This window comes from Danio rerio, chromosome 11, assembly GCF_052040795.2.
Source record: "Danio rerio strain M-AB ecotype USA chromosome 11, GRCz13ab, whole genome shotgun sequence".
In the NCBI taxonomy this organism is placed as follows: Eukaryota; Metazoa; Chordata; class Actinopteri; order Cypriniformes; family Danionidae; genus Danio; species Danio rerio.
This window is the reverse complement of record NC_141031.1, coordinates 37,665,001-37,683,342: the sequence shown is the minus strand read 5'-3', so window position 1 is coordinate 37,683,342 and position 18,342 is coordinate 37,665,001. Positions and strand designations below refer to the sequence as shown.

Genomic DNA, 18,342 nt, shown 5'->3' with positions numbered 1-18,342 from the left:
ATTGCGTTTATACAACAGTTTGACAACATAATCGTGCATATAAAAAAGAAAATCAAACACAGACAGTCTAAAAACCTTTTTGTAAGAGGAACTTCCTTTCTCCATTTCTTCACATCTGCAGCTGACGTCAGAACAGCAGAAACCATTGCTTCTTTCTATTTCTCTGTTTCAATCGGGAGATCACAATATTATTATAGTATAAATACAGATTTGATCAACTGTAGTTTGAAATTACTTTTTTTTCTCTTATAGGGCTTAGGTTATTATGCAGTCATCTTGTGGATGAACATCGTTATGCGAAGACAGGCTAATGGCCACCGACTCGCTGTGTCTTGCTGACCCACTGTAAAATAGGCACTATCCTTATATAAATAAACTGCATAGTTGCAATCTAAACAACTACATTCTCGAATAAAAAAGCCTCAAAAGTACATTATGTTGTCCAACAGCAGCAATATTTGTCAAACTGTAGAGTGTCCTCTGCTTGTCGCTGTATATGGGTGGAGTAATACACAAGGGTGAAGGGTTAAGAGGCTGGACGAGTGCTGTTATTTGCAGAATATTGCACGGCTATCAGCCAATCAGATTCAAGAACTAGACAGAACTGCTGTATAAAAAGCTATATACTAACTACCAACCCGGGCTCATTGTGGAAACGTAGCCCCACGGACGTTTCTGCGGACCGCGATTTACGTCCCGGGAGGTACTTATTCGAGCGTTTTTTTGTTTTCCCGGATCCGCGAGAGGCCGCTGTGCGCGCTTTTTCGCGTCTCGGGCGCCTCTCGGGAGCGCGCGCCGTTCGCGCCCGCGCCGTTCTCGCGCGAAAAGCCGCCGGATCGGAAAAAAAAAAAGCAAAAGCCCTCATCTTCGATTTCGACCGCGTTTTCGGATCCCGCCGCATTCTCGCCCTTATTTTTCGGATTCCGTTTTTTGTCTTACCTGATTTCCGGAACCTGCTGTTCCCCGGACTCGATCCCGGTCGTTGTCCACCACGGCCGGCTCCGGCTTCTCCTCCAGGGCCTCCGCAACGCTGTGAGCTAAGCAGACAAACTGATTGCATCGGGAAAGCCCTCAACTCGGAGGCGAGCCGTCGGCCGGCGAGCGCGAAGAGGAGGGGCGGAGCGGCGCCACACCGCCCCGCAGCGTTCGCTCGAAAAAAAACAAACACGGCCTTTACGTACCTCCGGCCACGTAAATCACGGTCTCCAGAAACGTCCGCGGGGCTACGTTTCCAGAATGAGCTTGGGTTGCTAACTACACTGTTAACAGTTTCCTGCACAATCTACAGTAAGTTACTGGCAGTGGTTCGCCAGTAACACACTGTAAATCAATTACAGAAAAAAATACCGTATTCACATTTACAACATTATTTATCTCTACAGAACTGTATGTGTATCTTTACTTATTTCCACTATGCAACTTTAAAATACAGTAACTTACTGCATAACTGTCTAATTGTAAAATACAGTTTAAATTACAGTTCAATACTGTGTCATTTATAAAAATCATTAACAGCGTATACGAACTGCTGCTCACATAACCCAAACAAGTGCAAAAGAGCAGTTTCAGTGGCTTCAGAGATAAACTGAGCTAAAAATGGCTGAAAAAGTGCTGCGTGGGGTGTTAAAAGATGTTGGTGAGGTGTTTGGTTTCCAGGTTCGAGCAGAGATTTGGGCTTAATTTAGATTTTCTTCAGCTAAGCAGCTGCCACTAAGATGAACGGGATGCAAACTCATCTTGTATTATTGACCTATTTGGCCTTTATGTAGGAGCTACAGAGCATAAAAAGAAGTTTTTTAACAAGAATTACCCAAAGTTTTTATTTTACTTACATATTTAAATTTTAGTTTTCAAAATAGGGCTGTTAGTTAGATAAAATCACTTTGTTAATTTAATTTTAGGCACACAACAAAGTAGGAAGTTATGGGTGTATACTTCTTATATGAGTAAAATTCAACTAAATTCTTGCTTACATATTCTTAATGTGCACATTAAGACAGTAGAGATCCATTCCCATATTAATTCTGTTTTTTTTATATTTCTATTTACCAAATATTCCTAAAAAAATAATGAATTGTGATTCACAACAATTCTCTACATTTCTAATAATGTTTTTAAAAAGCAAATCATCTTATTAAACTGCTTTTTGAAGGATCATGTGACACTGAAGCCTGCATCAATCTTATCTAAAATTCAGCTTTGCATCACATGTTACATGTACAAAATACAACTGTATTTTTAAATATATTAAAATAAAAAAGTTATTTTAAATTTAATTAATATTTATTATTAATTTTAACTTTCCTTTGGTTTCCTTAGTCCCTTATTCATCAGGATTTGCCACAGTGGAATTAGTCTCCAACTTATCCGGAATTTTGTTTATGCAGCAGATGCCCTTCCAGGCACCGAAGCACCCGAAGGAAACCCATGCGAACATGGGGAGAACATGCAAACTCCACACATAAATGCCACCTGGCCCAGCGCTATCCACTAAGCCATCGTGCCACTCTTGTTTTCTGTTCAATCAACTTAAATTTGTAAAAGTGTAATAAGTCAACTTAATTATTTTCATTGTGTGGAACCCAGCGTTTTTCACAGTGTATATTTCAACCTAATGACAGCCAGAGGTCAGCTCATAATCAAACTTTTATGTGTACCCTTGTGTCTTTTTTTAAACTTTAATGCTTGCGCACAAAACACTGCCTTCCTGTTTCATAACACAATACACACACAGAGAAAGTTATAGTAACCACCGGTGGCTCGACGCCCTCCAGTGAGAAACCCAAAGCCTCTTCAGAGCACTAAAACTACACAACGGAGCCACCCGGGGACAGACTGTTCCAAAGGGTCAGCGGGGAGGAACTGTGAGAATTATGCCTGTGTAATGTGTCCAAATTGGCTTGCACAATAAATTAAATCAGTCCAAGGGATTTTAATTAGGCCAAAGGTACAAGTATGTGTGTTAACGACGCTTGGCTGTTGCTGTGCTGACATACTTCCTGCCGAAACAGGAAATTGTGGCAGAATATTGTATTACAGTGCTGGCCTTTCATTTGGTCAGCAGCTTGAAAACTGTTTATGTAAAGAAGCACAATTAAATTAAGTAAATTTAACAAGATTTCACAATATGTTAGCATAGATTAGCATGTTGTCATACTAGCATGCTATGCCATGTTTCTAACATGAACTGGCATGTTGTTAGCATATTTTCAGAACAAATTACCATGTTGTTAACATGTTTGGTGAAATTTAAAATCTTTCTAGCATGAATTAGCATGTTTTAGCCTTTTGATATATTGTTGATAACATGAGCATGTTGCTAATAATAATAATAATTCCATTATTATTAAAGGCGTGGGGGGGGGGATCTCCTCATCCACCACCAGCGTGCAGGATCCACCTGGATAACTCAACGGCAGCCTTATTCCACCAGACCACACACCACACACCAGCTGATTGGTGGAGAGGAGATAGAGTGATGAAGCCAATTATCATATGGGGATGGTAAGGAGGCCGTGGACAGTGGCCAGTGGGTAACTTTGGCCAGGATGCCAGGGTTAAACCCCTACACTTTTCGAAAGACATCCAGGAATTTTTAACAACCACAGAGAGTCAGGACCTCGGTTTAATGTCTCATCCGAAAGACGGTGCTCACTGAGCAGTTTAGAGTCCCCTTCACTATACTGGGGCGTTAGGACCCACTCAGACCGCAGGTTGGGCACTCCCTGTTGGCCTCACAAACACCACTTCCAGCAGCAACTTAGCTTAGCATGTTTCTATCATGAATAAACATGCCGTTAGCATGTTTTGCTTATAAATTATCATGTTGTTAGCGCGTAAAGCACGCTCTTAGACTGTTTCGATAATGAATTAGCATGTTGCTAGCATAATATAGCATTTTTAGCATGAATTAGCAAATTTATATAATTAGCATGTTGTTAACATATTTCTATCAAAAATAAGCATGCTGTTAGAATGTTTCTATCATGAATTGGCATATTGTTAGCAAGTATCTCACACAATCAAACATGCTGTTAGACAGTTATTATTATGACGTAGCATAAAATACCATGTTTCCCATTTATATAATGCATTAGCATGCTGTTAGCAGGTTTCTTTCATAAATAAGCAAGCTGTTAGAATATTTCTATCATGAATTGGCATATTGCTAGCATTTTTTTAATGAAGTAGCATGTTTATATCATGCATTAGCATGTTGCTAGCATGTTTTTATCATGAACTAGCTTGCTGTTAAAGTGTTTCTATCATGAATTAGAATGTTGCTGGCATGTATCTCACACGAACAAACATGCTATAAGAATATTTCTATTATGAATTAGCAAATAGCATGTTTTTGACAAAGTATCATGTTTATATAATTAATTAGTATGGGTTAGGCTTAGGGTTAGGGTTTATGAACTGTATTGTCATAAGTTTTGATCGATCGCCCTTTTATTTTTAGGAAAACCAAAAGTTTGATCAGATATAAAATTTCAGGTCAGCCTTGAAAGGTCTAAGAGGAGTAAAAGAAGAAAAACCCAACCAAAGTTCATTTAGATTGTAGCTAAAAGGTTTTTTTTCAGCTGTCAACCATACAGTGATTCCTGAAAGAGACACACATGTCCTCAACACAAGTCTTTGGTTGCAACCCGTTGTAACTAACGATCGCTTTCTGGTAAATCAATCTCTCTGTAAGCGGCGAGGATCAAATGCCCTCATGTGACTATCTGTGTTCCACAACAGTGTCCCACTTTCTCAAGGGATTCAGCGGCCTCTGAAGGGAAACTGGCATACATTCATCTGACAACTGTTGTCCTTTAAAAAGACCTTGACCTTTCATATCTATGAGAACGATTCAGAAAAGTCTCAGATTAGTGGAGAACAGTGACACAAGGATTGATCAGTTCAGCGCTCTTCTTTGTCTTGGAGAGATTGTAGTCTGGGTTGTAAGTGAAAATAAAAAAAACTCACATTTCAGCTTATTCTTGTGTCATTAAAGTCTACATGACATGGAGGTTGCGGAGACTATTATTTCAGTGTGTTGATGTACTTCCAGCTGAAACTGAATATTAAGTAGGGGCGGAGCTTTCTCTTTGCACATCCTTCCCTAATAGCAAACTAAAAGTAAGAGGGGCGTGGCCAAGAATATTGTGGCTGAACCCATCAAACTGACATCATCAGGGAAGGACCGACAATCCAAAGGTGGAGGCAAATTATCAGATTTTGATTAAAGACGACCAAAACAAACTTTTGTTTTCTTTAGTAGATGAACATGAACAGAATAATCACCTAAATCAGGGGTTCCCAAAGCCAAAACAACAATGCAAGTGATTCGCGACCACCTCAATCATCGACCTGTGTAAACACTAGCATATTGACAATAAAAAAAAGTGCAACAGTCTAACAGCCATATAACTTTTACAGTCATATATAATTTGTTTACTTTAATACTAACCTTACCTAAAGAGACAAGTGTAATTTTGCAGACCACCACTCAGAGATCATCCTCAATGTTCAGTTGTTGCCTGTATTTATTTATATTTGATCGTCTTAAAGGTGTCAGAAAGTTTAAGCTGGTGCTATAAAATCAATTGATCTGATGCTTATGCTGAGGTGTTAATCTAATGTAAACACGCCAATCCTATGAAAAAAAAAAAGTAATTGAAAGAAAGACTGATGGTTTTTATTTGCATGTTGTTGTTTTTATTAATGTAACTATTAACTACTATTTTATCTTCTGTGGGTTATGGGTAATATATGATAATTCTTATAAAAATTAAAATAGTTTAATCAAATTAATTAGACTTTTGGAAATCACCAAGCGACCCCCTGTCATTGTCCTGTGACCCCACAGGGGTCCCGACTCCCACTTTGAGAATCACTGACCTAAATAACACTGTGCACTAGCAAAAAAAAAGGTAAATTTTGATTTCACATAGACCTTAATAAAGAATCAACCCATTTCATGTTCACTATTTGTGTGACAAAACAAATGCATATGCATGTAAACACATATTTAAAGGGATAGTTCCACCCCAAATTAAAATGGCCTCATAACTTCTCAGGTGGTTTTAAACTTGTTTAAAAAAAATGCTAGTCGCTAGCACCCATTGACCTCCATAGTAGAAAGAAAATACAGATCCCAATCAACCAGCATTTTTCAAAATATCTTCTTTTGTATCAACAGAAGAAAATCAAATAGGTTTCAAACAAGTGAAGGGAGAGTAAACATTTTCTATCCCTTCATTTATTCATGTTCTTTCGGCTTACTCTCTATTTCAGAGGTTGCTACAGCGGAATGAACCGCCAACTATTCCAGCATATGTTTTCCACAGTAGATGTCCTTCCATCTGCAACTCAGTACTGCGAAACACCCATACACACTCATACACCATGGCCAATTTAGTTAATCTAATTCGCCTAATACACGTGTCTTTGGATTGTGGGGGGAACCGGAGCACCCGGAGAAAACCCACGGCAACAAATATTTTGGCAGTGCACAGATATGAACCCAAAACATTAATAATGAACTAACCTGGCCTAAATATAATGAAATAGAAATAAACAGGACCAAAACTCAGACACTGCAAACAAATGAGGGTGAAAAACAGGACCAACCAAAAAGAGGTTGTCTGAAGTTGTTCTGCTGATTTCATCAAAAGCGAATGCAGCTGTGACTTCGAAGGGCTTATGAATGATTTAACATGTTATGACAGACACGTCTTCTTGTTATATCAAAGATGTCACCAGTTGCCCAATGCAGTTTTAGCACAGAGAAAATGATGACGTTTCAGCAAGGATAAAATGCGCCTTTAATTAATTAAAGGGAAAACATAAAGGGCACATAAAGAGTATGTAACAGAATAAATGATGTGCTATTTAAAAAAATGTAATACAGTGAAACTTACTAGCACAGATAAATTACTGTTTTTGCATACAGTATATCATGCCAATATCTTAAAAGCATGCTATATGAGCATTGTCACACTCGTAGCAGTTTATCAAACTGTTTATACAACAGTTTGATGGCATAATCTTGTATAAAAAAAAAAATCAAACACCGAAAGTTTAAAAATCCTTTTGTAAGAGGAACTACTTTGTTTCGCCATTCATTCACATCTGCAGCTGACCTCAGAACAGTAGAACCCGTTGCTACTTCACCAACATCCCTTTAGAGCTATTGTGTTTGAATGATTCTCTAGCGTTGAGTCTAAAGTGATGACAAAACAAGTGATTTTGCAGACATTTTAAGATTATAAGGCTGAACGGCATGAAATGCCATCAGTCTACAGAGATTTCCTAGGCTGTGTCCGAAACCGCCTATAACTCAGTAGGTGCTGCATTTGAATTTAAACGTACTACTCGGACGTTAGAAAAGTATGTTCTATACAGTATGAATATGAAAAGTATGAATGGAATTCGGACGTACTACATCCACCATTGTGTCATGGTCATGTGACCTACCTGCGCAGTGTGCATGGGATGCGCACTTCAGAATCTCGCCGGAAGTAGTAAGTCATCCGGGTACTTTTTGCATACTGATTTAGAAATTGTATGAATTCGGACATACTACTCGGCTCGCATACTGATTTAAGCATACTGTATAGTATGAAAGTATGCAGTTTTGGATGCAGCCCTAAAATTTCTGTTACAATCGGGAGATCACAATAATTAACCCCGAAAAAGCCAAAGCAACGCAAACACTACCAGATTACTGTTGTGTTTTCGATAAGGAAAATCGCTAAACACATGCAGGCATTGCTTCTTACTTTATTTTAACATAAGCTGCGTCCCAAATCGCATACTTATGCACTATTTTACGCCATTTTGTAGTATAAATAGTGTAAGTAGTGTGTTCACATTGAAAACTCTCAAAATAATAAGTGCACTTTAATTACCCGGATGATGCACTCATTCAGCCGCTAAAATGAAGTGTGTAATGATGGACACTTCACGCACTCAACGACCGCAGGTTTGCTTACGTAGCGGAAGGGGCGGAGCGATCGGACGCACATGTTGAATAACTTTATTTATTTTGGATAGTGAAAGCAAAATTCTCCTACGAGAGTGATTATAGCGCCTCCGGATGGTAAATGCGGCAATACTCACGGCAGGTATTACTTGATAATTCAGTCGTTTATTTCACTGATTTGGCAACAGTCAAACGTCATCAGGGAAACGGTTTGAATTTCCGCTTAGTAAAAAAACATTAGTGTGCCATTTGGGACAGCACTACATACATATACTATCCTGTTGAGTGTGTAAGTGCATAAGTACATAGTGCATGAGTGCATAGTGTATAGTGTGCCATTTGGGACACAGCTTTAGAAACTTAGAAAAGTCATTAGAAACAAACAGATGGCCAACCAAAAAGTAACTCAGGGTTATACAAAGAGTGGCCAACACAAAAAACATACATTCCTGATATGCGAGTCCCATCTCACACTCAATACATTACAATTATATGGTATAAATACAGCACTACAACATACAAAAGAGAGAGAGAGAGAGAGAGAGAGAGAGAGAGAGAGAGAGATTGATCGACCTAGAGTGTCACTTACCAGTGTTATAATGATTTGATCAGCTGCAGTTTAAAATAATGCTGGGTTTTTCTCCTTTAAGGACTTAATATGCGGTCGCTGTCACCATCTTGTGGATGAACAACGTCAACCACCTTTGCTCTGCTCAATGAAAAGCTAATGGATTCCGATGTGCTGTATCTCTGAAATAATAAATATTTAAAAGAATCACTACCCTTATAAACAAACTGCGCAGTTACTATCTAAACAACCACATTCTCACCTAAAAAAAACTTCAAAAGTGCATTATGTTGCCCAACAGCTGCAATATTTGTCAAACTGTAATGACTTTATTGATCTGCTGTCACTCTATGTGAGCAGAGTAATACACAAGGGTGAATAGGCTAGAATATCGCACGGCTATCAGCCAATCAGATTTGAGAACCAGACAGAACTGTTGTATAATTATTAGTATCAAATTTTACTCTCAGACAAGAAACCTTTTACTTATTCATCACATAAATACATGGAGAATAGTTGCTGTAAGCCACAAAACCACAATCAATAACTCTGTAAAATGGCTTGAGGTTTATCTGAGTATTTACTGTATGTCGGCCGCATGGATATCTTTGGATTTGTCACACCATTATGTTCTGCTTTTATGAAGATACACAACATTCTCTCTTTCAGACTGTTGGTTCAGACTGAAGAAAAGAACATGGAATGCCAGAGGCGGTATAATCTATAAAATATTAGCTGACCCCATGCTGCTTCAAGAGCAGAGAGGATTAAATACAGGTCATGGGGAGCACTGAGTCGGAGTTATTTGTTTCAGGTTTGACTTTTAATAAATTCTTGAAAAGCCGCCTGAAAGCTTACACTCTTAAGAGTGTAGGTTTTCGCGGCAATGCTATAAAAGAGCCATTTTGGGTTCCTTCGAGATAAATGAATGAACAGTTCTTACAGTAAAGAACTATTGTGTGAGTAGAAATTATACAATATATAATCAATGTGCATCAATGTGCATTTAAATGTTATGTGGATTTAGAGGTTCTTCATGAAGAAGCAAAAACTTGATATGGGAAATATTTTTTGTTAATACAATACAGTAAATAGAGAGGTGAATCAATTGTTTATGTCTTTCTTTAATCCATCTGTTTGTGTTAAAGGGATAGTTGATCCAAAAATCTCAATTCTGCCATGATTTACTCTCCCTTAACTTGTTCCAAACTTGTTTGAATGTTAATCTTTTCTGTTGAACACATATTTTGTTTACCACAAAAAATATATATATATTTTGAAGAATGTTGGTAGCTGGTAACCATTGACTTCCATAGTGTTTGTTTTTCCTACTATGAAGGGTGAGTAAATAATGCCAGAATTTAGATTTAGGGTTAACTATCCCTTAAAGCAGGGGTGTCCAAACTCGGTCCTGGAGAGCCGGTGTCCTGAATAGTGTCCTGAATAGTTTAGCTATGAAACTATGAAATAATAAAAATTTTACAGGAGGGCTAATAATTCATTGGAATAACAAACTAATTTCTCCAAAACAGCAGAGCATCAATCCAGCATAAGATTTTCCTCAATGCATAAACAGTATTGGATTTGTTTTTAAACTCTCATGACAAAAACAACGGTCCATCCACAATGGTCTGGTTTACACTGGTTCTTACCCTGTCAAGCTCTGCATGACAAACAAACACTGAGGACAGATCATAAAGAGTACAACACAGAGCGAATGAGGCAACGTCTGCTGATTCAGGCTGCTGGATAAAAAAAAAACAATGTGTGAGATTGCCAGGCAGCCTCCCACCAATCTGTGATAATCTGCCTTCGATTTAACCACCAGCTTTACACTGAATTGAATATAACATGATCTGTGTTTTTTAAAAACTTAGAAGCTATATAACAATATACAACCTGCACTGACACATAGAAATGAATGAACAAAAAGACTTCATCAATTCTGAGTAAAAGTGACACGCTATGCCCAGACAGAAGCCATTATATAAGCCCTCTGATAGAGTAAAAGCGCTGGAAGGAAGTATAACGGACCGCCTACACAGCTTCAATAAATTCAAGAATGCCCTATTTACTTTACATTCACAATATAGCTGTTTTGTCAACGAAAGCAGGGGATTTCTAGCATTAGAACGCTATAATTATCTCTCATATTCATCATATCTGAAAAAGCTCCTTTATTTGGCCAGACGGTTCTCAATTACTGTAAAGCCGACCACACAGGCTCTGAAAAAGTTTTAAAGGAACAGTTAAACCAAAGATGGAAGCTTGAGATGCAGTTCCAAACCAGTATTATTTTATTTTTCCATAAAACACACAAATAGATATGCTGTATTACGCACTCACTGGTTACTTGGGTACACCTACTAGTACCCCTTTTGCCTTCAGAACTGCCCTAATCCTTCATGACATAGATTCAACAAGGTACTGGAAATATTATGGAAATATAATATAAAGATTTTGGTCCATATTGACATGATAGCATCACACAGTCGCTGCAGATTTGTTGGCTGCACATCTATGATGTGAATCTCCCGTTCCACCACATCCCAAAATGGATGAGAAATGAAATAAAGACTGAGAAATGGATAAAAACCTTAAACTTAATAAAAAATGTTCTCTGATACTTTATACTTTTGATTTAAATTACTTTTAGATACTTTGATTTAGATTACTTTTAAATACTTTTGATTTAATGGTTTCCTCTACAAGTCCAAAGACATGCACTATAGGTGAATTGGGTAAGCTAAATTGTTCGTGGTGTATGTGTGTGAATGAGAAAGTGTGGTTGTTTCCTAGTGATGGGTTGCAGCTGGAAGGGTATCTGCTGCGTAGAACATATGCTGGATAAGTTGGTGGTTCATTCCACTGTGGCGATCCCTGATGAATAAAGGGACTAAGCCGAAAAGAAAGTGAATGAATGATTTAGATTACTGTAAGATACTTTGATTTGGATTACTTTTAGATACTCTATAATTTAGATTATTTTTAAAAATGTAGAAACGGTTTCGCTATTATTTATTTTAATTTTTTTATGGCAAAGTTGACATTTGAATGGAATTGCTCTCTCTCTCTCTCTCTCTCTCTCTCTCTCTCTCTATATATATATATATATATATATATATATATATATATATATATATATATACACACACACACACACACACACACACACACACACACACAAGTAATTATTTACAGGTTTAAAATAATTTACATTTTAATGTTTAAGAACTATTTTAAAATAATATGTCTATTTATATCCTTTAAGCTCCTCTCCATTTTACAGATAAACAGACTAAGTGTCCTGAAATGAGCATTTCTCCTGGATGGCAGAGTCTGCGTCACACACACACACAACGTGCTCACCTCCAGCACCCCATGACAGGAGCGCCTGTGAAGGTGACACTATTACATCATTTCCTCACTCGCAGTGATTCAGTGTAGAATCTCTGTGCACCAAGACCAGATGAGAGGATACAAGCTTTACACAAACAGACTGAAGGTCAAACACACACATCTCAAAGAGTACTGAACGCTGCCACCAGATGGCGAACTCCAACAGACAACAGCTAACAAAAGTGTGTAGAAAACAGGGGAAAACAAAGGTTTGTTCTGTAGACTATAGAAAAAATATATAGCTTAAAGGGGCTAATAATTATGACCTTGAGACGTTTTTTAAAAAGTTAAAAACTGCTTTTATTCTAGACGAAATAAAAGAAACAAGACTTTCTCCAGAAAAAAAAAATATCATCAGACATACTGTGAAAATGGTCTTGCTCTGTTGAACATCGTCTGGGAAATAATTAAAAAATAAATAAATAAATAAATAAATAAATAAATCAAAGGGGGGCTATCAATTCTGACTTCAACTGTATATGAATAAAATGATTTTGATCTTATATAACTAACAATCTCTTTTCTTTTTCCACTTATATTTTTCTTCGATAAAAGAAAAATAAACTTGACCGTCTAACTATAAAATCTCTCTTTTTACGTCTATGTAGATAGTTATTAGACCAACTAGCAATGTTCATATATCATTAATTAACATAGCCTACTTTGATTATCTGTTTCATTCGTTCTTATTTCTAAATGCCTTTAGATAAAAGCCCAAATGATTATATGTAATACAAATGTGAATATGCTACATACAGCCTATAATTATTGTTTACAGTATATTACATCAGTGGATGCTAGGAGCGCTAAACCACAAATGTTGCCACCTAGTGGGAAACTGATGTCAAAACACATTGAATGCCGTTCTCAAAGTAACTGTTATTCGGTTTTCCAGCAAGAGTATAAATAATGAATAAACAATTTCAAACCCCTGGTAGTGTACGTGTAACGTTAGCCAAATACAAAAACTCAACCTAACACATAGTTAGCTAGCAATACAAGTGTGCGTGTTCCTGTGTGTGTTTTGTAACTCACAAGCTCCCTGTCCTCTGTAATGAGATGTGTGGGTAAAAGGCTGGCAGGAGGAAAACGCAGAGCTCTGTAGAACCATATATAGAACTACAGTTCACCTCAGGTACCACGGTTAATTAGCAAAACACAGCCTTCTCATGCATTGCTGTCCTGACAAGCTGTCTGAATCCGAGGGCCTGACGGTAAAAGAGCTGCATCTGTTCAGTCTCCTGAGACGACTGTGGTGATCCCAAGATAATAAAAACAAGAAACTGGACAGACAGACAAGCCTGTTTTACACTTGGTGTAAAGTCAATATTTACAATGGTTATTTTGCTACTGCATGTTGTTAATCTTAACGTGAACAATTAATCCAGTTAATAGAAAAAAAAATGCTTTAGAAATCTTTAAAGTCTGACCATTTGCTTTTCCATTTAGAGTGGCGTTTTTTCTGTGTTGTCATTTTGATACTTCAGCTACAATATTCTTAGCCACGCCCCTCTTACCTTTATTTTGCTATGAGGGAATAATGTGAAAAAAGAAAGCCCCGCCCCCACCTCAATATTTCGTTTCATTCATTTCTTCATTTAAGTGGTGCTCGCTGCAGAGCCATTTGAGGAGAGGTGAGCTCCAGAGAGTGGGAGCTTAAGCTTGAGCTCCACCTTTTTTGCACTTCTTCTAAGAGTGATGTCACTGGGGGTAGGGTTAGGGGTGGGGTTGGTGTACGCATTAAAACAGCTTACAGGAGGAGGAGCGACAGCTCATGCTCCCCCTCTCTGGAGCTCACCTCTCCTCAAATGGCTCTGCAGCGAGCACCCTCTCTTTTCCTTCGGCTTAGTCTCTTTATTTATCAGTGGTCACCACAGCGGAATTAGCCGCCAACTATTCCAGGCCAGCACATGTTTTATGCAGCGGATGCCCTTACAGCCATAACCCAGTACTGGGAAACACCCATTCACTCACACATTCACACTACGGACAAAGTGGTTCATCCAATTTACCTATAGCGCATGTCTTTGAACTGTGGGGGTAACCGGAACACCCGGAGGAAAACCACGCAAACACTAAGAGAACATGCAAACTCCACACAGAAATGCCAACTGGCCCAGCTGGGAATATTCCGTTCCAGTAGGAAATATATCCATATACTGAAATAAAAGTCTCTGCAACTTGTGGTTCAAGCAGGCTTTAAAAGACACGGGTTTTCAAATTTTATTTTATTTTTTTGAAGAGAAAGTATTAAAAGTCGTTAATTTTTTTTTTAATAATAATAATAATAAAGTATTATTATTATTATTATTATTAAAACCAAAAAATAAGATTAAAAAATAATCAAACATTTTATTAGGTTAAATAAACATACAGTATTAAAAAAACTAAAACATTTTTTAAAGTTGTTATTTAAATTTTTTAATTATATATTATGAATTATACATGAATATTATTTTACAGTAAAAATAAATGACTCACAATCTGATTAAAATAATAAACAATCAAATGAAAACAAAATAAGTTATAAAATAATTTATCATAAGAATTATTTACCATACAGCAGGGGTGTCCAAACTCAGTCCTGGAGGGCCGCAGCAAAGTTTAGCTCCAACTTTCTCCAACACACCTGCCTGGAGATCTAGTATACCTAGAAAGAGCTTAATTAGCTGGTTCAGGTGTGTTTAATTGGGGTTGGAACTAAAATATGCAGGACACCGGCCCTCCAAGACCAAGTTTGGACACCCCTGAAATCCAGTACTATTTTAAAAATGATTTATATTATTAAGCTCAACATTAGATATTATGTTTTAGAATGTTTTCATTATATATTATAATGAAATATAATATAAAATAATATATAATATTGAGTCTAATAAAAATGTGAACATTATAAATTATAAGTAAATATGAGTAAATTAAGTCAAAATAAAAATATACATAAATAATAAATAAATAATAAATGCTGGAAAGTAAATGAAATACAGTGGTTCATTCTGATAAAAAGCAAGGAATACAGAGAAAGTGAGTAAGGAATGATCAGTTGATTCATTATTAAAAATGACATTATTTAAAACATATTGTATTCACATTGATGCATCCTATTTATCTTAGAAAAATACTTGGTAAACAAATATTGAATCTGAACAAAATATTTTTTACTGTTTAAAAAAAAACATCTAAATCACAGCCATAATTCTTGAAATATTGACACATCAGTTTCATGAAGTAAACACTGGCAGCTTGCTTCATGGTCTCCATAAAAATATTTATAATACTACAACTATACTATATAAGACATTTACTGATATTTGTATAGTTTAAGAACAAATATATAAATGATAAAAGCATTTATAAAGCAGTTAACTTTTTAACTAACCAACCTCTCCGTCCCTTTTATATTTGCCTTTACTGAATTAGCACTGTGCTACAGGTACGTCTGACTGACAGATCGCACTATTATGTCTTTTTCTTTTTGTAATCCTTTAAAACCCGTTTTAACACATTTTAATCTGTTTGAATATTTTTTTGTTGTTTTTATTATCTTATACTTGTATTTTATATTTCTCTATTCTTTTTTTATGTAAACTAACAGTATGTATGATATTTATAAATAAACTTGGCTTGCCTTTTATTTTGAAATGTCACTATGACTTTTATCATTCATCCGGCTGTAGCATCACGTGGTTACTGCACCGCCTCCATGCTGGAGTTTTTGTAACAGGCGTGTGGACCGATAGCTGAGCCGGTGTTTGAGTTTTATTGATCGGATAAACGGCGATCAGACGGATCTGTAAGCAGGCATGTCGTACTGCAAGCAGGAAGGTATGCCTTATCTAAAACTGATTCTTCGGACCCCTTTTAGAACCATTTTCCACTGTGGTTTAGCATTGCGGCTAATGCTCTTGCCCTTAAAAGTCACTCTAACAGCCATGCTTGAGGATATCAACGAGTTACACAAATATTTATCAACTGAAAATAATCTGTTTTCGTCTGTTCAATTGAGTCGTGTTAATTTATTTTCTGTCCTATGTGTGTGTGTGGTGAAATTAATAATTAATAGCTGCATTATTGGAGATATTCTAGATTAAACTCTTCTTAAACAGTCAGAATGAGACCAATAAAATATCATACATCTCTAGTGTAAAGCGATAATTTTACGTTTAATCTGAGATTCTATTCATTTTGATCTAGTCATTCAGTTATGATTAGCTTGGCTACAAGGTCATATCTTGGGAAGTTCACAACCTAAAGCCACCAAATGGTGAATTTTGTTATTTTGAACATGGTTTGAGGGTTATAAATAATTTATCATATAAACTGCAACAGACAGTCTGACATTAGTTGGTTCACTTTTGTATATATAGGAAGGATTGTCAAGTTTTTATTCACCTAACTTAGTTCACAGCAAAACCTGTGCTGAAGTGGTTTACTAACAATCTCATTATTTATATAATGATCATATATAATCTTCATTATTTTTAATTTAAAAAGCTGCAACATTTTATCATTTACCTCACAATCTATATCAAATGCAATATTGTTTAGGCATTATTTATGCATTTAATCATTTACAAAAGAAACAGTTACAGGTTGCTTTAAATTACAGGTACTATATTGTAGGATTTGATTAATTTATTTTCGAACAGAAATATCATACATAAAATATCTCACAAAAATACATTAACATGGTTGAAAATGAAGCGGGATGAAGCACAGGCTTATTATTTTTCCACCCCATTACCACATAAATCATTCGTCTATTACTTAAACTTATTTTTTCTTTTACTTATCTTCTTTTTACATGAGACATATTTGATCCTTTTGGCATCTTTGACAAATTATATGTCTTTTGTAACATAGACCACCCCAAACATACATATTACTGCAAATAGCTATTAATTAAAATTAAAAGTGAAAATGTAATTATTACATGTTGCATGTTCATATTAAATATGATATATGAATTGGATATTTATTAGATTAAATTTTTGAATTATGATTTTAGTTGTCTTGTGCTTTTGCCTTTATAAATTTCCATTACATTTAAAATAAGAATATATATATATATTTACATTTTGTCATTTAGCAGACACTTTTATCCAAAGCGACTTACAAATGAGGACAAGGAAGCAATTTACACAAACATATACATACATACATACATATATAAATATATATATATATATATATATATACACACACACACACATATATAAATATATATATATATATATATATATATATATATATATATCAGGGTATCTGCACATTTTTTAACAGGAAATTTAAGACCTTTTAAGACCTTTTTAAGTCCTCTAAAATGAAAATTTAAGACTTTACCTAAAAAAAAAAAAAAAACAGGAAAATGTTCAGTGTGTCAACACAGAATGATGTGGTGAAGTATCGTGGCAAATCTATGGCGGCAAATCAATGCCAATATAAATCGAGCGCAGCGGTGATGTTTGCGCGCGAGGAGAAGTGAACCGTGAGCAGATTACTTGGTTGACTTGGTTTACTTGTTATCTCTAACGCTATTGGCTACTCTGCCTTTCCGGAAGTTAGCCGGGATTGGACGCAGGTTAAAAGATCACGCCGTTAAATATATATACAATTTGCAAGTCATAATCATAAGAAACTTTCTGAGAACTTTATGAGGATTCAATCTCGAGAAACAGTCAAATAATAAAAATTAATCTTCTAAAATAATGACTTGCATTCTTGTAACACTTTCTGAACCCATTTGATTTGTCCGTGCAGCACTTGTCTGGTTTGTTGTATTTTACTTCATTATTAACCACAACCGCAGTGCTCATTATTACACTTGGGGATGATCTTTCTAGGATATATTGTCTTCAGAAGAGTTTATTTGCGTTTTAGATCTTTCCATAAAATGCATACTATATGTGCAGTGCAGCTTTGTATATTATTATAATTGTTAACATTGTTTGTAATATAGATCAGTGTAAAATATATATATATATCTATATATTATATATATTTTTCAATCTCATTTTTAGTTAATGATTGAATAACCTGCATATAAAGACTTCAATCAAAAATGATTAGCCCAATTAAACATAAAAAATACAGTGACAGACATTCAGATGGGTGTTTATCGCCACCTATTGAGCAACAATTTAATTTCTACAATCTTCGTTTGGCTTTACTCACTATCCATTACATCATTCCACTTCAGAGGCATACAAATACCACTTTCCATACGACAGGCCCACATCTTAAAGGTCACATATGCAGTTGAAGTAAATAAAAATTAGGATAAAAATAAACAGGGGGCTATTAATTCAGGCGGGCTAATAATTCTGACTTTAACTGTATAGTGGAATAACAGAATAATGGCAATATATTTACTATAAACCTTTGTACTTTATGCACTGCATGC

The 18,342-nt window shown here is 35.9% G+C and overlaps 1 protein-coding gene across 1 annotated transcript in view; it reads left to right on the top strand.

Annotated features, from left to right (window-relative positions):
- Positions 1-15,622: 15,622 nt before the first annotated feature.
- Positions 15,623-18,342, top strand: part of chchd4a (coiled-coil-helix-coiled-coil-helix domain containing 4a) — a 6,738-nt gene continuing 4,018 nt past the window's right edge. The window contains 1 exon segment of the mRNA NM_001003538.2: positions 15,623-15,764. Within this exon segment, the coding sequence (NP_001003538.1) occupies positions 15,743-15,764 (22 nt within the window). The 5' untranslated portion in view covers positions 15,623-15,742.